Source organism: Centroberyx affinis, unplaced genomic scaffold, assembly GCF_046629955.1.
Source record: "Centroberyx affinis isolate AG114_WGS23_722 - 3 ecotype Tasmania unplaced genomic scaffold, CSIRO-AGI_Caff_v1 ptg000264l_1, whole genome shotgun sequence".
NCBI classification, from domain to species: domain Eukaryota; kingdom Metazoa; phylum Chordata; class Actinopteri; order Beryciformes; family Berycidae; genus Centroberyx; species Centroberyx affinis.
The window spans coordinates 464,718-485,055 of record NW_027278945.1 but is presented as its reverse complement, the minus strand read 5'-3'; the positions used below and the strand labels follow the sequence as shown (position 1 = coordinate 485,055).

General features: G+C 42.6%; 1 protein-coding gene across 2 annotated transcripts; it reads right to left on the bottom strand.

The window, feature by feature from the left end:
- Positions 1-439: 439 nt before the first annotated feature.
- On the bottom strand, positions 440-15,315 carry pgfb (placental growth factor b). 2 transcript variants are annotated; one of them, XR_011696931.1, is made up of 7 exons: positions 14,734-15,315; positions 3,600-3,636; positions 1,935-2,131; positions 1,768-1,843; positions 1,613-1,642; positions 1,456-1,518; positions 440-1,361 (listed from the first exon to the last, which is right to left on the bottom strand). XR_011696931.1 is itself a non-coding variant. In XM_071546596.1 (7 exons), the coding sequence occupies exons 1-7, from the start codon at positions 14,917-14,919 to the stop codon at positions 1,340-1,342; spliced, it is 615 nt and encodes a 204-aa protein (XP_071402697.1). In that variant the 5' UTR covers positions 14,920-15,315; the 3' UTR covers positions 440-1,339. The 2 variants fall into 2 exon arrangements, 1 of the variants encoding a protein (XP_071402697.1); XM_071546596.1 differs by having other exon boundaries at positions 1,764-1,843.
- Between the last annotated feature and the right edge of the window lie 5,023 nt (positions 15,316-20,338).

Here is a 20,338-nt window from a genome sequence, read left to right as displayed (position 1 = left end):
GGACAGGTGTGGTCCGCATCCCAATATTATATCTCCACCACATGGCTGTAAATATATGCTGTGAATAATACATTTTGGGAAAAAATATATTTACTACAGATCCCTCCTTAAATATATTCTCTATTTTCACTTTGGCAGCCTTCTTTGGATTAGGCTACACTAAAAACGTGGGTTATATTAGGGTGGATGATCATAATATTAACTCAGAAAACTTTGAACATTTTATTCTGTCTGGCTTGACACTTGTTTTCTTTGTCTTTCAGTAAAACCTCCTAAGTTCTGCAGCAGTGTAGCAGACTGTTTCAGCATTTAGGCCTTGAAGTAGGACACAACATCCAGGTATGCTACTATCCAACAAAAGAAGAGAGAGGGAGTGAAAGAGATACAATTTCTCTGAGGAAAGTTGAAAATTGGATATTTGAAAATTTGATATATCTTTTTTATTAACTGCTCACAGTTATTTATTTATACACACAAACTTCTTTGGACATATCTTAAGTTGATAAACTTCTCCTTCTCTGATAAATATTTATCTCGGTTTAGGTCAGAACTTGTAGATGATAAAATTGTTCAAAAGTATCTCCTGTCCCGTGGTGTGTGGGAGGAGGTGTATCCATATTGAACAAGCAATTATGGGGTAGTTACTTTCATAACTGATAGGTAGAAGATGTCAATAAGGAGATATGGGAAACAAGCGGCCCTGATTTTCACTGAAACAAATAAAATAGAAAAAACAGAACAAAGTAGTTCAGCATAAAATCATTTTGAACACTGTTTCCAAAAACACTAGAGGGAGACATTCCATTATTGCATTTACAGAGCAACTGCCCACTCAGTTCGCCCTGTGCTATGTTGTCATGTCTTATTGGTCTTGGATGAAGTTTGAACACAGGATGACAAACTTGCTCCAGGTTGCTGGTCCAAAGAATATTTACCTGTATCAATAAATATACATTTTAATCAAGAGTAACCAGTTTTAAATACCAAAGAAACGGGAAAATAACAACAGCTGATAATAACTGCTATAAAAGAGAAGGCATCAATATTATTTTCAGTCTGTTTGGTCCTCAATTGCACCGGCTCCCAGGGACGTCCGTCGTGTCAGGTGTGTAACAGAACTGTTTCCACCAGTCAAAAGGCACTAACTGTTGAACCTTGTGGTTAAAAGCGCTCTCCCCGTCAGCAGGAGGGCCTGTCACCAGAACAACCCAGCTGTTTGAGTCTCTCGCCGCAGACAGACACAGTATTGATAGATGAGCTAAGGAGACTCTTGATGCTGTCACTGGGCTGGAAATAAATAGTGAGCCATGTTGCAACAGGGGCAGGACTGCCACCGCAGTTACCTGCGAGGGATCTGGCACCTGAGGGACACAAGCAAGAACAATGGCAGATGAGCATCTCTAACACTGCTAGTTAATAGTTGGAGGGGATGCGTCTGCTATATAGTGCCATCACCTGTCACAGTCTTTCATTTTTTGTCTCTCCTTTCTCTTCCTTCCTCTTCCTCTTTGTCTTTTCCTACAGGAAGAACACAATGGACAATAAGTTATTATGCTTATTAGTTTAAACGGCTTCAAAAGGAACATTATAACAATCATATTCATGTTCTTACCGTTCAACTTTCACAATGGGTTTCCTGATTCTGAGGATGAAATATTACAATAAATGAAAAAAAACATCATTCGATATCATACAATCATATTAAGTATTTGCATATTTATGAATATATTATAACAGGCCATAAGCATGAAGTGTTTTCTTACCTACATTCACATGTCTGATGCTCCACAAACGTCATCTCAACATATTCTTGACCCCGCTCTGCTGGCCTAATTTTCAACAGCTGAGGGACAAAACAGAGCAATTACCTAATGTGACGCAAAAAAATTTGAGAAAAGAAGAAAAAAGGTCGATGGACCCATGCTTTGTCTTACCTGCATGGTGACGTTTGAGGTCTGGGTGGGATGGCACTCCAGCTTCTCGTCCCCACAGCAGCCTGCACATCGTACCAGGGGAACACAGGAGGGGCTGTAGATGTGCTCCACCTCCGCAGGATACTCCTGCACCACCTCCACCAGCTTCTCGATGGTCCGGCAGAAGCTCCGACCCCACACATCTTGGAACATCAACACTGTGGGTGAAAGGAGGAGACTGGAATCGGCATGGAATCGTGGTTGTGGGTCGCAGGACAGTTACAAACCAACCACCTTGTATTTCACATGATAAGATGCATACATTTGCATAAGAGCACTATTATTACTGATGTTATTTACAGAATATCACCTGTCACCTATCATCTGTCATTCTATCTTACTGTATAGAGAGCAATTCACTTTCACACCTCGTGTGTGCTTGTCTATAAAGGTTAATGGGACCTGCTGGAACACCATGCTACTGGTACTGAACTTGTGCAACTTGCTTGTACCGTCCAAGTTTCATAACATGAATAATACCCTCAATAATCCAACAATACAGCATGCTCATAACATGCCCATACACACATGAAACCTCTTGCGATATGCCGATACGTATCCTGTTTTCATTTTGAAGTAAAAATGTTTGTATAATGCATGCTTTCCTGTGGGAGTATATGTGTGAAAGTGTCCCAGTCTAGTCGTCTGCGGGGGGTGGAACAGGGCCGACTACGGCCGAACAAACAGAGAGGGAAGAGAAAACAAACGTTGGAAACATGGCCATGAGCAGAACCTGGCCGAACTGCCCCGCAGGCACCTCTGGGACTGCAGCGACCCTGGGGTCACACAGTGGAGCCTGACACCATAACAGCTGTTTATAAGAGCAGACAGGCTGGGAGGAGAGAGCTGAGGAGGGATCTACAGCGGGGAGAGACGGCCACGCAGCGTAATGTTGTCAGCAGGCCAGTCCAGGAACTTACTACTCCCTGATTCTCTGTCAGCAGCTCGCCTGGCCTTCTCTCTGCTGCATGCCCTCTCAGTCCTCTCTGGCTGCAAGTGTTGAAAGTCTTTAACACTCTTAATATATTTATCTTGTAGAGGCATTGATTTACAGTGAAGTGGGGAGAGGAAGAGGATGAGTGGGGAGAAGGTAAGAGAGCAGGATGTGAAGTCCTGAGCTCATCCATCAGCCCGGCACTCTCCCTGCTAAAGGCTCTTGCAAAACCTACCCTGACCTCATAATCCCAGCTTGTCCACACATGCCCTGTTACTCTCTAAATTCACATCTAAATAATTGACTGACTCACATACAGGATTCAAGGACTTAGTTCTTTATGTTCTGCAACAGTGCATGGCAGTGTTAGTTTTGCTGCTTTTAATTATAGTAATAACATTTTGCAGTAGCTTAGTGGTAGCTCAGCTAAATTCAAATTTTTCATCATTTACAGCTTTTTTGGGCTTTATAAACATTCTTTGCATTTTATTTATGTGATTTGGTACTATATGAAACTGCAGATGTAGTTCGACAAAATAGCTTTTTAAAGTAACTTAACTTTAGTTCGCCAGAGGGTAGCTTTGTTGTAAAACTATACTTTCAAAGTAGCTTCCCCAACAGCAATAGATAGATAGATAGATAGATAGATAGATAGATGGATGGATGCAGGGAGAAGAAGCAGAAATTCTTACCTTCAGTTGTGTTGTCTATGCTTGACAATGGTATGCTCTGCAAAACAACAAAAAAAAAAAACGGGTTACAAAATCATTGATCATTCCTTCACTTGTTCTGTGACAATACATTAAGGTGATGGATAGTGTAAAACCTTTTACAAGTTCTTGTTAGATGAGACTCCACACTTTAATGGATGAGACTGATACATAGATAAGGGCAAAATAAATAAAAAGGTAGGCAGAGGTAAGAGGCATGCCCACACCTTACCAAACCTAACAAGCTGTACTTAATAACACAGGTGTCGAATATGATAATCAAAGCCCCATTTTCATACAGACAGCATCAGCCAGCAGTGAAACCTCATTACGGTGAGATGAAGAGAGCAAACACCATTTTTTCCCCTCCCTACTGTGGAAAAGTCTCTTTGACACGCACCAGATCCTGTCTCTTATATATATCACATTCCTCTATGTGCCCAACTGTTTAGGTTCAAAACCTGTTTCCTGTGGTGTAAGATTCAGCTCTCTATTTATTTTCCCATTGGTGGTTTCCCCCTCTGTCCTGATTTTTTCCCATCATCCCATGATAAACAGAGTGCGTTTCTCATTCGCCTGGGAAAACACAAAACCTCTGGGTGACTCCATCTCAGGAAGGGAAATCTCCATTTGATAAAATACCCTCCAGCAGAAGCGCTGGACAGGCGGCAAACAACCTGCTTCCGCACTCTGTTATCATCGCTGGTGTTACGTTTCACGGCCAGTTTTTGTGACGATACCTGCAGAGATCTATACCGTAACACTGGCTGTGTACGCGTTGATGGTGCGATCGGCTGGGAAACTTGGTCCAAAAGTTGTTATATAATAGCAGACACACACAGGAAGAAATTTCAGTTGTGCTGAAGTTATACATGTTGCTTTTTACACCATCTGCCCATAGCTGAAATGCCTCCTCTTCCTGTTATGCACCAAAATTAGTTTGAGGGTGAGGATAGTATCTGTCAGTACAGGGCTGTAGTCTGCCATTTTTTTTCCCAAATAATGTGACTGAAGTGGAATGTCCCGCTTTGATGATGATGCATACACACACACGCACACAGTTGCTCACACGCACACGCACACACACACACACACACACGTCAGAGGTTCCTCTTAAACGTCTGACAGTTTCCTGTATTTGTCAGCGGTATTAGTGGCAGGCAGGTCTGTGTGTTCGGGTCGCAGGAATGGATTGTTCTCTTCTGCAGCAGGACACATGACAGAGCTTCATCAGTAGATACACAAGAGCTGCCAGTCAACTACTTGAGGCTCGATCCTCCCTGTGCTACAGGAACTGCTCAGGCATCTCCCCTTTTCAAACTGGCCAAAATGTACAGCTGTTCCTGTGACAGCAGCGCTATTCTATAGGCAGGCGTTCACTGAACTGTGTCGACTGTACAAGAGCACCACAGGACACAGTGAGCTCCGCTACCAGAATATTCTTCATGCACAGCTTGATAAAGCCAGAGTTCAGTTTACAGTTATTGTTAAAAGTCATTTCCCACTCCGCGGGGCATTGATTCATCTTTTTTTATCCTCTAGCAATGCCAGGGTCATAAAATAAATCCCTTTCCAGTGTTAATTGGCATATGATTTGCTTCTTTCTTTTTGTCTATGGGCTTTCATGCGCTTTAGGGAGAGGCTGCTCCGCATCACAAGGGTTTTTTGGCTCCGGTCTCAGTTGCCTTTCAGTATGTGGTGAGGTGGGGGGGAATCTTCTGACCCAGGTTCAGGGTTAAGCCTGGACAAGACAAGGCAGCCTCTTGGCACCTCCTGTAGTGAGCTGCCCCCAAACGCTGGCAGATTAGCAAGGCTGCATGAGGATCCTCACGTAGCTACAGTATGAGTGTGCGAGGACAGGCTGACTGGGAGGTGATTCAGTTCATGAAGAACCTTTTAAAGTCAAAAATTGTTTAGACACTTGCTCCATAAGTCCTGGAAGAGCAAGGTTTCTTCCGTTTTTTTTCTTCCTAATGAGGTTTGTGTGGGAGTTTTTCCCTGTCCTCAGTCAGGGTCTAAGGTTGGGAAGGGGGTGTCATTTTCATTTATTGTTTTCATAATGTGGGCGTTGTGAAGGCCTTTGGGACTGACTGTGATTAAGGGCTATACAAATAAACTTGACTTGACTATAAATTCTTCTGGTCTTGGCTGATAATGGGACACCTCTACTCTGTGTCCACTGTGTATAATCATGTTCACTTGAACACGCAACATCTGCAACATTTTCGTGAAATAATTTGAAATGATACATTCTGATACTAGCAAAAAACAACAATAAAAAAAAACCCCCACTGTGCTTGTCATAAGAGTAGCACAAATTATCTCCTCTGTACTTTCATTTCCTGGGAGTTTTGCAGGCTTGATTTAAAACAAAACCTCTTCCATCTGAATGATCAGTTTAACATCAAAAGAGGCTGGTGAGGGAAATAATAAAACATGCAGATAAAAAGCAGCTAGAGATTGATTTTATCAAAACACAATCCTACATGGTCTACATTTACTTGAGGGCACTATGGTATTCGTTTTTACCAATACACAGGATCTGATGTAACTATCCCTTGTGCAATTTTGGGTGAGTATCCATGTAGAAACCTAGATTAAGTGCTAGAGTAAGGAGGCGGTAGGTGAGAGTGGCTATGTTATTGGAGTTATCAGGTGGACACCTACTCACACATGATAAATATGAATTTCTGGGGTCCAGGAACACTCAGCACAGTTCTGGACAGCTGGCCATTGGAAAAGACAGTCAGTGGTTTAGTGTTGGGCCAGAGGCCTCCTGTGGAGAAGCCATTCTCATTGGCTAATCAACATGCTGGATATGTAATGAGGTTCGTGCTCTCCCAGCCTATTATAGCCATGCTCCCATGCCTAATCCTGTAGTTGTTTTCATCTCTTGACATCTGGTTCTCAGGGATATTGTGCTTACAGTGCATCTCTCCCTCTCTCTCTCCATTTGAGCAGAGAGTAGTGCTTTGCAGAGTGACGGCCAGTCAGAGGGAGCTAGTCAGCGTACATCAAAACATCTACATCAGTCACAGCAGGACTGAAAATATAGCATTCACTTTGAAAACTAGTCTCTTATTTTTCGGATCTGAGTGTGTATTTTTCTGAAGAGTGTGTTCCCTGGTTCCCTGGGTCAGACCACAGGACCTGTTGTGTCCCTGGGCTCCTGCTGTCACTCCACAGAGGCTCCAGGGCTCCTCACTCTCCACTCCCACACAGCTGAACTGCGTCATCTTTAACCTCCTTGCTTAACTCCATCTGTCAGAGGAAGGGCAGCATGTTTAGGGAGCAAAATAAAACATGATGGGGACCAAGAAAAAAACAAGGCCATTAAGGATTTCTGTGCTTTGAGTAGTGAGGGTCAAGCTCGGGGAAGAAATGGCCTTTTCACTGACTGTAATGGCAGGTACTATAGCCACTCAGAGTGCAATAATCATAAAGACGTGGATCCCAGCCAGCTCCACACTCTACCGACACTGTGTGAAGAAGTCTAAGTGATGATAGAAAGTGCAGTAGTCAGTGTGGAGTATCAGATACATAGAGGACACTTTGCCAATTCAGCCTAAATAGACAGGGCAACTTCTTCTCCCGGGTGAATGGGCTGGAGGATGACACAGGAACTGGGTCAGGTCATCTGTGTTCTCTTCCCGTTTGGATTGCAAAACCATAACAGGGTGAGTCATGCTTTGTTTCACACCCAATAACAGAGAATCTGAAAGGTTTGTGGGCTTATATGTAGCATTAATACACTTTCACTTTTTGTATTCAATGTACTTCTATCTGTTTTATTTACACTGCTATCCATAACAGTTTAATCTGAAACTCACCTTAATCTGTGAGGGTGACAATGTGAATGAACAGTCTGTAGAATGAGATGCAGGTCAGTGGGAGGGGGAGGTTTGGAAAAAACAATGTAACGACCATTCCCGCCCCCATCCCAGCAATCCAGGCCAGTGAAGCACCTGCCCCTCCAACCCCCTGAAAGCATACGGGCCAGGGGAATTGTGTCATGTTTTTGGTCTCCTACTGAAGCTTCAGACTGACTCCAAACACGAGACACACAGCAGCACTGAGCGCTACAGCGGAACAAGTGAATACAAGCACTGAGACAGATAGACGAGTGAGAAACAGAATTACCCCCTGCCCCACTTCTCTACTCACCCATCCCTTTCTCGAGAATCCAGATCAACAAAACCATGACCGTGACATCAATTCTCATGCTCTTCCCGAAGAGCTTGGAGGTCACTGTATCTATTCTCAACGGCTACAAAAGAAGGCCAGGTTGTGTTTGGTGTTTTGTATACTCAAGGTGGGGTGAACCTACAGTGACAGCAGTGCCATTATAGGTCTGACAGTCTCCAGCTGGGACTCTCGGGTGGTCAGGTCAGGGCTCGTGATCACAGAGCGCTCCCAAAACAACAACACACTTCAACACAGCATACGCTAAATGTGCCGCAGCAATCTGAGGCATTTTGTCAAAGGATTCAGGTGAAAGGAGCCTTTTAAAGCCAGAATGATTCTACAGATTAAAAAACAGACACAAACAACTGTGTTACTGTATGGTTTAGGAACTGTATGGCACAGAAACCTTAAACCATACTGTGTGTCTCTCAAATGTGTGATGAATAACTTTGAGGAAACTCAAAAATTTCAGGAGACGAAGGTTTAAAAGTCCAGTGTCTTTAAGATACAAATGATTATATCCTGCAGTGAGTCTGCTTACATGCAAGCAACCACATTCTAGTAGAAGAGTAGCTGTCAAAATTTCACATAATGAACATCTCAAGACTTACTCAATCAAAAACTTTGATGAAAAAGCTGCTTTACGGGGCACAAGGGGCAAAGTGACAGAGCAGAGGTAAAGGTCCATATAAATGCTGTTTTAGATAAAGGTCATTTCCTCAATAGAATCCATTAATGCATGTACGGATGCCCCCCCCCCCCCCCCCCCCGCCCGACACATACACACACACACACACACACACACACACACACACACACACACACACACACACACACACACACACACATGCACACAGCCATTGTACAAAACATGCACGCCATACACAAACATACACACACACGACACAGGTCCTCAGATAAGGCTGACCGGTGGTAATTGTGGTCCCTATTACAGTAAACGCTGTTCTCCCTGTGTAAACCACAGTAAATTACATCCAGATGGGAGATTAAAGCTTGCTGAGTAGACGGCTGCCCCGAGCGCCGCCGCTCCTCCCCCGTAGGAGGAAGGAGAAATCCATATTTCCTGATTGCGATTGCGCCTCTCCCCTGGGCCGCGACATTACAACTAAAGAGACGTACCACGACAACGCAAATAACAGCCCCATCAGTCAGCAGGTCACTGCCGCTGCGTCGCCTCGCATGCACGCAGAATTGTTGCATCTGAATTGGAAAGATGTGCATGTATATAAGAGAGACACAGAGAGAGGGGGAGAAACTTTGGCTTTGACATTCTTTAATACACCATCTACATTAAAGGATGAATCCGCCTTCGGATACTCACTGTTACATATCGTTAGTTTGTGATGTTCAATGCATTCCAGGAGTTATTTTGTGGTGTGTTTTACTTTTTTGGTGTATCCACTTTCCCTGAACCTGCCTCATCTACTTCTACTTCAGTTAATTTTGACAACCCCAGAGAAGGGGTGTGAACTTGTTGCATTCAGCTGTGGGTTACATGTGTAGGTGGAGAGATCAATAGCGATTAGTAACAGGAAGAGGGCGAGACTTTTTCCAGTTGAGAAAAAGCAAGAGCTGCACCCCTTACTCAAAAAGCAACATGTCTTGTGGCTGCATTGCACCGTGGTCTATTGAAGCTACTATCAGAGTGGGAATTGTTATCTCTTCGTCTTGCACAATGGAATTCTCTGACTGACTGACACCAAAACCTGATGTTTACTGTTGATGTAGATATCTGAAAACATTAAACTCCACTGTAGCTGCGCTGGAAATATCTTGATGTGACGTCAAGTTGTCTACGCTTGGCTAGATATCTGCAGGAATAAGAAAAATACACCAAGTCCAAGTGTTTTAAGGTGGATTTTTCCTTTAAAATAAACATAGTAAAAGCATACACACTAGTGCAACCCTCTCCCAACCTCCATATGCACACACACACCCACACACACATACACACATACAGAGTATCAGGTGTTAACTGTTACTTTATGGCCTGACTAGATCTGCTTTGTGATTACATCCTTGTTTTCGGTACATAAATAGCTCCTAGTCTCTGTACTGGTTCTGCTCGGGGTGACTGGCTCTATGTGAGACAGATGGTCAGACTCAAGTATTGTTTTGCTGCTGGTGATGATGTAAAGGAAACACCTGTACAGAGTCATCTCCTCACACACAGATACAAGCAGAAGAAGAGAGCTTTCCTCCACTAGAAACATACATCACCTCTGAAATGTTAGGATAGAGACTTTTTTAAAGTCATAACACTCACAGTCAAACAGTCAAAAGACGTAGGTAAGAAGAAGGAGTTCATACAAGGGAATTTAGATTTATTTATATATTTAACAGTCTCAGGCAGCGGCCACACTGATCTGTCAGAAAACGGACAGAATTACTAACAAATAGATTTCTGTCCGTTGGGCTGTTTGGAACGTCAACGTTATTTTGAAAAAAAACAAAAAACTCTGATTTGTGGTGACGAATCCGTCCGTCCAGAAAAAGTTCAACTGGGTTGAACTTTCTGTCCGTCAAAACGAACGGAAATCTGACGGCATCAGCGCTGCCCGGACAGCTCTCATTGAAAATGAATTGAAATGAACAGAGACGGACAGACACAATGAATCAGTGTGGCCACAGCCTCATAATCTTTTATATAGAGGCTTTAAATGCTCATTGATTTTTCTATATAATGGAGACAATGTGGAACGTCCTTCAGCTGATTTCTGATTTGTATAACCATCCACACTTCCAACACTTGTGGTATTGCTTCCTACGTGACTAGTGTCTGTCAGGTTTTATTGCGTCCATGGAAAGATTTCAACTGCATGTTTAAGTAACACTATCACTGAGACAATGGAGCCATGGTACATACAGCATTCCAGTGGTTTTGTTAGAAGGTGTGGAAAGTTGTCAAATGGGCAGGAGGCAACAGGCACTGGAGCAGTCTTTGGCAAAGCTCTTCGATTTTTTTAGAGTGCAGTGCAGGCAGGATGCAAGCACTAATACTGAGATAGTGCTGCAATTGTCATTTTACACACACACACACACACACACATGTACATATATATATACATATATATATATATACACACATATATATATATATATATATATATATATATATGTATGTGTATATATATATATATATATATATATATATATATACACTGTATATGCGCAGGAAGTGCTAATAATACGCTGAACAGGAGGGTGGAAAATAAAGTGTCAAGGAATGTGAGCAACATAACCGGTGGATGGCAAATATGGCCCATGCTCCGTCGGACAGCCTTGGTGACAGGGTGAGCGAGAGGCCGTGAGACAGGCCACCATTGTTCCAAAGGGAAACCCAGGTGCTTCCACCCTCTATGAAGAGCCATATGAGACTGGGACTGTTTCGAGAAAATAAATTACTACTGTACATATATGCACACTGCACACATGAACGTGCACCAGTCAGGATTCAGTATTGCTTGGATTGCATCAGTTCCAATTTTGATTCTGTTTGCTGACAAATCACAGAATGTAGCAATGATGTTCTCCTGCAGGAACGGAGCATTCTGCAGTGCACTGATGCCTGTCGATTGTGGTACAGTATACTTTTATCAGTTCCAGTTCTGATGCAGAATTGGAATTGGTTTTCTCTACTCAACCTTTATTACTACCTTTATAACTTAGCTTGACCTAACTATAGGTCTAACTAATTCTACCCCTATAGCCCTGAAAACAAGCTTGAGCCCACTTACAGTGAAGAAGTCCAACAAACAATATGAAGGATATATTAGGCTACACTTAACATATCCCTTACTTCATTAAAGGGTCAGTAGAACATATTTAAGCGACAGAGGATTTCACCTGAAAAACAATGATCTAAACCCCATGTTTCTATCACGTATGGTTCAAAAGCTATGAATGATTACATCTAAGCATTATTCAAACGAAAAGATGGAATTAATTCTATTGCTGACTGTCATCAAAAGCTGTCAGTTTTATGTGCGACACCACAAATGCAGATATCTAGGAGTATCTTCTAAACTATTTATTGTGCTGCTGTCAAGCATAAAAAATAATCATTTTCCTAAGGAGGTCTGGAAAATGGTCACTACAAGTGCCCTCTATTTCAAAGTGAAAGCTATTTTTGTGGACACATTTGGGCCCCATGACTTAGTAAAAATATGTATCTCTCTCCTACACACACACACACACACACACACACACACACGCACGCACGCACGCACGCACACACATACACACACACACACACACACACACACACACACACACACACACACACACACACAGCCCTTATGAGGAAACAATTGACACTGACAAACTGCTGTAAAATGGTATTCCTGAACTATGCCTTAAATCCTTGGTAGTAAAGCAGGATTATTAGGCAGTTGAGGTTACCCCCCTTCTCTCAGCGGACGTGAGTAACTGCATGAGCCACACAGAGCTGGTGTCGGCAGCTACAGCTGGGACAGTGATGGGAAATCATAATCATCAATTAGGAGCACATATTAAAGGGTTGAGAAACCAAAAGAGAGAAAGTTATGTATAGTCTTGCCAGCCACATGACTAATGTTTGCTTTTCCATTCTGCTTGGCCAGTCTGCAGAATGGTTTGCTGTGGGTCCTGGCAGGGCCGACACCTAACCAGCCCAGTCTCATACTTAAAATGACTGGGAGTGCTCCTCATGACTTGAACTGTCACGATGAATAAAAAAAGAGCGGTTGTAGTATTGTGAGTGTTGCTTGTTTGCTTATAAGGTGAAATATTAGTTTATTTATATTTATTTGTAAAATATTCTGTGAAATATTTAGTTTTGTTTCTTTCTCAGTCACTGATTCTCAAAATGAGATTAAGGAGTTCCCTGTGAGCGAATTGTTTATGCTGAGCACATTGAGAAAATCTGATGTGGTAGCACAGAAAAACTATGGGATAGGTCTTTCTTCAGTTTATGTGTGAGAACTCCGAGAAGTACGGCTGAATTTCAAAGAAACATCCAGAAATGAGAAATAGCAAAGCTTGCCTCAGCTTCTAACAGCAACTCAAGGATTAGAATAAGAACGCTGTGCAAGTATACATTTCCATTTTTCATATTGACAAATGGGAAGGTATCCCATTGTGCTTTTTGAATGGATACATGTTTTTTCTCAGAAGTAAGAAGCTGAGATTCTCATCTACTGGTTCATAAGACTTGAGAGATAGGATGTTGAATCTCAGAATCGCACAGTTTACATTTGCCGTCAGTCTTCAGGGAAGCAGGGAGACATTTAACCTGCTAGACGTTGAGGGTCCTGGATTTTGTCACTCCTGTTTTGACTAAGCAGGCCGTGAGCTGATTATGAGGATTAGTGGAGATGTGGCCGTCTCTGCCTCTCCCATTGACTCCCAAGGCTCTGGATGGAGAATCTGGTGAGACACAAAGCTTGCTCCATCCTTCAGAGCCTGGCTGTCTGTGTGTCCGAGTCTAATATTTATATACAAAGGAGACAGGCTGGCAAAAGGAAAATCACTACGGTGCCATTCAGTCCAGTAGACAGTGTCAGTCTATGAACTGTGTGACAAAGGCAGTGAATGGACGCAGGAGCGGCCTGGTTTTGCATTAAACATGAGAGGCGTCAGACGGAGCTGCCAGCCTTCTGCCACCTCGGGAGGAAATCAGAGACTGAATGGATTCTAATGCTGGAGCTGCACTTGGCACATGTCCCAATGTCCAGTGGCACATCCTCTTACAAGTGTTTCTGCAGAACGGCACAAGCCTTTGAATGAGCCCTCACTCCAGTTTCAGCTCAGACCTATTCCTTGTTGGCACATTTTCAATATCGGAGTAAAGGCAGGCAGTGCCAGGCAACAGAGAACAGACCGGCTTTGTGCTAATCCACTGTTGCCTGACAGTGATATGACTGGCCTGAAATTACGTTTCAATAGCATTTCACACACACACACACGGACACACACACACACACACACACACACACACACACACACCAGTATCACCACTATCATCATCATCATCATCATCATCATCATCATCATCACCGTTATTCACACTGCCTGGTATTCACTGAAAATGGAGATATATGCTGAGAAGAAACAAGAGGGGAAGCAAAGCTGCAGGTGCAGATGAAAAGTAGAGAATTCAGGACTGTAAACTTTCTTGCCAATTTTACCTGGCACATTGCCAAGACTCTCAGACTAAGCAGCTTGTTAAATTACCAGGGTCTGATACCTCTACTACATTGCTGCAAGCCTGCAGAACTTATTTCACCCCGCATTGATATCAATGAGCAAATAATTACTGAAGAAACTTAATTTAAGGAAAGTCTAACCAACATGGAAAACAAATTGATGTCTGAATGGAAATCTACACTGAAGATCTAGGCCTAATCCATGTCTGTGAGACCGGCTCTTAAAGTATGATGTGGCTCTAATTATAAGCTTAGTAAGCTTCTCCAAATGTAACTGTGAGTCTGCTTGCATCATCTCTTCCACAGGGAGAGTGATGCAGTTTGTCACGTTCCACCTAATGAATGAGCCGGCTACAGGATGGCGCACATTCAAAAATGTATCAAGGTGCCAACAGTGGGCTATCATTGGCCCACACATCAAAGCTGTCTGAGAGGCATCTGCTGACTCAACCGTTCTGAATGTACCTGAATACGGAGCGACATTTCCTAGACTAATAACAGGCGATTAGATATAAAATATCCAATAAAAGTGTTTATTATTCCTGCCGAATTTGCATTAGTCCATTGTTTTACTGCTAGTAGATCAATACAACTAAAACAACTACGGTATTAAAATCTTAATTCGCGATTATGTGACACTGACACATTTTATTTTGCACTAGAACCACAGAAAAACCTCCCCTCATGTAATACTGAGTGTAATTGAATGTAACATAACTTCCTACCTGGGCAGGTGAGAGCTGCAGCTGAAGCGCCACCGCAATCTGGATGACAAAGCACAGTTTCATGTCGTGAGGTCTGCGGGTGCAGCGGGATGATGGTTCCCGATCCACGCCAAAAATCCACAAAAGTCCAAAAATACTCGGAGAAAAGATGCTGACAGGGAACTTCCAGAGCAGTGAAACAATCATCCGTCCCCTCTTCAGTAACGATGAGAATGAGTGTATCGTCACGTAGCTCCCTCGCCCCGTGTAACCTGAGGAAGTAGACTGTGCTAACTAATGAATAAGGCCCCAGAGACAAAATAGACTATAAGATAGCACTGGCAAAAAATAGTTTTATATGAAATTGCAGTGTCTTCTTTCACATTAAAAATCAAATAACCGCGCAGCCTAAAAAATATTTAATACCTGCAGACTGAAATAATGTTAGACTAGTGTTACAAAGCATATTCAGTGCAGAAAGCTTGCAACAAATAAAAACGCAGTCAGTACCAATCTGTCCCAAATCTTGAAATCACCATCTTCCCAAAAAAGTGCATTTGAAGTTGCAGCGACAATTTCACTGGTCGATTTTCAGTCGTGCTCTGAGCCTTGGGTCGGCAGAATGACATACTTGCCTCTAATTGCCCCTCACTACCTTTTCATATGCGGGCCATTTAAATCTCCTCCCCTTCTCTTTCCCTCTCTCTCTGCTCGATTTCATCTGTGTCTTCAGGGAAGCCTCACTCACAAGGGAGACAAGGGTTTTGTGCAGTGCCTTTGATACTCAGTGAAAGCTACAACATGCAATGGGAATTTATGGGATGTTGTAAATAGTAGAAACGGTGGAACAGAGCCTGTTGGCAAAGCTTTAATTCTGAATTCTAGCAAGTTCCTTGAGTATACACTGTGGGAGATTTACTCTACAGAGTATACACAGACTTGCTGAGAAACTTCTCCTATTGAGTACTCAGGATGTTCTGTGAGAGCTGTTCAGGCAAGGTAAACATTTAGAGATCTTTTTCGGCAGGGACATCTTACACCCATTGCTATGGGTGAGATTCAGGCTCCAGGATGCACAGAGATTTTCCTCTTAGAGGGAGAGCAACTCCAGTATTTAGTTAAGTTTGCAGAGAGAGAAAGGGAGATTCCATTACTGTTGACACACAGAGTTAATCTTCTGTGTTTGCAGAAGCCCTGGAACGAAAGGATCCACACATTCCTCCAGCAGTGCTGAATGGCTCTACTGCCGTCTGCTATTGTACAGACCACACTCAGGAGTGTGGTGTTTGTAAACATCTCAGAAACTCTGAGCAGAGATACCCAGATACCCCCCACCCCCAAACGCACACACACACATACTACCATCTAGCCATGCAACAGGCCTGGACAGAGCATTGGTCAGTGAAAACGAACAGGAATGATGAAAGACGTTTCCTCAAATATAACTCAGGCAGTCTATCATAAAATTGCTGCATCTGTCAACATAGCAATGATGGATGCTCTTAATCATATGCGATTCAGGGAGAGAACACAATGACAGAATGGAAGCTAAGCAAACCATGCTTCTTCGGGGAATTATTTACCTCTGTACTCTACAATTATTTTGCTTTAGCCTCTCCCTGCCACTCCCACTGTGCTACCATTGTCCAGTTAGTGAAACTTTTCTCCTTCAGCCATATCAATCTTTATCCCCCCCCCAACCATATACTGGACAGGATACATCCCAAGCGCACTATATTGCAAGTACATGTATACCAAAAGATGGTTCAGAAGCTATTTTTTTCTCTCTGTTAAGAAGTAAAATTGATATGTCCAGTTCTTATGTCCAGTTCTTATGTGGAAGGCTGAAAACCAGCAGGTCTCATCCTTACTACACCAGCCACATGGGCTTTGTTTGACAGAGCCAGACTCTTACCGCTGTCTCACCAGCTGCCCATCTTCTTATTTATGTGTTTTTGAAGGTGCACCAGCTGATAGGGCCTAATAAGGTCACTCAATTTGTTTGCAGTATAAATACATGCTGACAAGACAAGGAAACCTGGCTGGAGCGATTGTGTATTGCAGGAGAGATGGATCTCGTGAAACAACCTCAAGGCTTTGGTTTTGCTAAAAACACAATTCAATGTTCAGTGTGTTACCCTCTGGCCTCTTGCCCTATGTCAAACAATGTGTTTGGACAAGAAAAAGTGTCACTCCTACTTAGATTGCATGTTTGGCCTTTTAAAAATCTATTTAAAGAACAAAAAGGACTTTGGCAGCAGTCCTCAGCTGAGGAATCATAGAGTAATGTGTGAACTGGCAGCATTTTTATTGGACAATCCAAAGCATGCATCATCCATTTACATGATGCCTCTATAATTCAATTGAGTACTAAAAGAAAAATAGGCTGCGGCTACTGTGCGGATGAGCCATGCATCCATGCATGATCATCAGAGATAAAAAAGACTCATAATTTGTTCAGAAATATTAAGATGCAAAGCTTTTGCTGGTCCAGGAATTGTATGTAGAGACCAAAATGTCAAATAAAACTCCTCTGTAATTGGGTTTTGTGATAAGACTTTATGATAGAAGGAAGGTCAGCTGGTTGAAGAAATAAGTCCTTTTCGGTTTGCAGTGTCTTGATGTTCTGAACACCGAATGGGTGGCTCTCAGGAACTGGAGTGCCAAAGTAAGCACATTTCCCTTTTGCTGTTGACCCCTCATTTTCCAAGATTGCCGAGTAAAAGGTAAACAGATGAACAACATTAATGATGTCCATTCATCATTGTTGGGGCAGCTCTGGTTTCCTCCACAGTGGGGCCTTTGAGGGGAAGGTGGAGAGCCAGAGAGCCCCCTTCTTTGAAGGATCTCATTAACCATCGGTAGAACCCTAAAGAGAAACTGAGGTTTCTGTGGAAGACAGAGATTACTCACGGTGTCACTGTAATCCTCGTGGATTCATTCATTGACCATGTATCATCTTTTATTAAAATCATGTGGGTCGGACCTGTGCATGTTGGTGAATACGTATTTGGAATACGAAAAATAAGCAAAGCGAGGGTGAAAGAATGAAGAAAACAGCCTGACCAGGGGGATTCTGGGAGATGACTGAATGTGTGATATGATCTAGTGTCTGGACTCACGTTGGACCACCTGGACAATAGACCTAAACAGGATGTGACAATATTCAACACTCAGACCCTGTCTTCCTGTCATTAATTAGCTGCAACAAACCATGAGATTTTTTTCCTCCTGCACCAACTGTAGTGTTGTGAAGAAAACTATATTTGAAATAAGTGGCAAGGGGGAAGTGCCCCAGCCATGAGTAAAAAGCTGCTTATTGTTGCCTAAGGTGATTACCATTATATCACAACAAGTTCTTTCATTTAAAACATGTCAAATCCTGTTTACACTTCCATGCTACATTGTCATATTTTTGTCTCAGACACACAGTCACATTTCTGTTGCATGTCGTCAAGGTTGTCAGGTGTCATCCTGTTTTCATGCCCAGTCTGTCCCATGTGTGAGCATTGTTTCATTCTGTAGGAAGTCAGGCGCAACATTTTTACAGACGATAGGAAGTTATTCTAGTGTGAAGGTGTTATAAAACAGTCAGTGCAAAAATCCAGATATTATGTAACTTGATGCAGCTGTGACTTGGACATCACCATGTCCAGTGTCAATTGCCCATCATAAGCGCAGGCCAAAATGAATGTACAATTCTTGACATTACAATAAAATTTGGCCAGTCTATTCAATTTTATTTGACAAGCAATTATAGCAAATCACATGGCATGCAGTCAATGCTAAGCAAAAGCTAACCAGAGGAGTCAATGGCAACAGAGAAAGAAAAGAGTCTTTACTTTAATGGACGGACAAAGGCCAAAGGCTGTCATGCTCGAAACGTTGTCCCTTTACTTGAGATTAACTTAGCGCAGCTTCTACAAAGTGAAGTGCATATTTTTTTTTCTAATTACAGACAGCAGCAAAAGCCGGAGAAATGACTCTCATGTTTGCCAGCATCCACACACTGTACAGTTCCCCAGACAGATCCTGTCTAAGCAGCTCTGTGGCTGTCGGTGAGGCTGCGCTCTCCGGCCGACTGTGAGGAGGACCTGGAGCAGAACAGAGGGGCTCTGAACGGGAACCCTGAGTGTTTTTCTAAGATAAGGTTTCATCACCTCCATAAGCCGTGGGGATGAGGGCCTGCGGTTGGTCATATGGAAAAGGAAAAACAGCATTAAGTGTGAGTTATCATGGCTTGTGTCGATGCCGGTTGTAAAAGCCGTTAGCTTTATAAATGAAGAGGTGGTGGTGCAAACGTTGCGGAAGTGGTCCCACACAGTCAGAGAGCAGGTTATAACTCAGGTCCGCGATGATATCCTAAACTCCATTAAGAGGTCCCACATGTGGAGCACATTCAGGAGTTCATGGGTTGACGCTGTTGGTGGTGATTCAGCCTGGGCCATTAAACAGATAAATGAGATGTTTTTAACGTCTTTCTCATGTTAAAACATTCCCTTCGAATAATAACCCCAAAATGATGTTTAATGTAAATATAATGTGCAGTTTTGTGGGCTTCAGCAGGTGTATTGCAGTAAGCATTAGATTACTTTGTAAACATGCTTCCCTGTAAACGTGCAGGATTTTTTCAGTCCTCTGACATGTTATTAAAAGAGATAAAGGAGGCTGGGGCTAATGGAATATACCTTTTAATAGAAAACTTTGCATTGAGATTGATTGGCTATGAGATTAGATTTATTCCTAGAAGTGGGAGACACTTAACAAAACATGAATTCAATCAGGCAGGCAGATTTACTAGGCTGCAACTCCGCTCGAGTGCTGCTGTTTATTTTTTCAGGGCAGAGAGTGGGGTTTTTGTGAACCTCAAATTAGTTTATCCTCCCTCAGGGGCTAAGTGTGAGAGTTTTAAAAGGTTTCCTCAGAAAACACACACACATCAACCACATCCACAAAATAAACCTGGGTAAATTGATATTAGCTCTGTAATACTTATAGAGTTAGTTTAAATATGGCATTACTTGCTAGTAAATAACGTCTTTATAAATGCATACATAAATAAACAAAGCTCAGACAAATAAACATAGTTATTTAAATTGATACTTTGTACTTCCGTGATCACATGTGAACTGAATTGAAGAACATGTTGTAATGCTTGAGCGATGACGCTGCTGCCCACAGTAACGACATGTTCATGTTGTAACCTGGCACTTTCTTCCCATTTTTACTAACCGATAGCTGAACACATCGCATGGATTTGATGAACATGATTAGTGGGCCAGATAGTCATGATCATACACAGACTGATCTCTTAAACAATATAGTGATGAGAGCATGATGGAGTGCCTCTCACCCTGCTTCAATCATTCTAATTAAGCCATAGAGACTCATTTTTAATAGCAGCGACTAGCAGGAATGGCGGTGAAATGACCGATTGACCATCAGAAGGACAGATGAGGAGCCCTTAGAGGAAAAGTGCAGAAGTAGGCCATGGCCTGAGCAAGTGTTAGGTGAAGTTCATCTGTGCACAAGTGTTTACACAAACTGCAGCCAAGCAAAATTGCACACAAAGATTTATTTATGTGTAGAGAAATACATTTACCCAAATAGCTATAGCTTGTAGAAC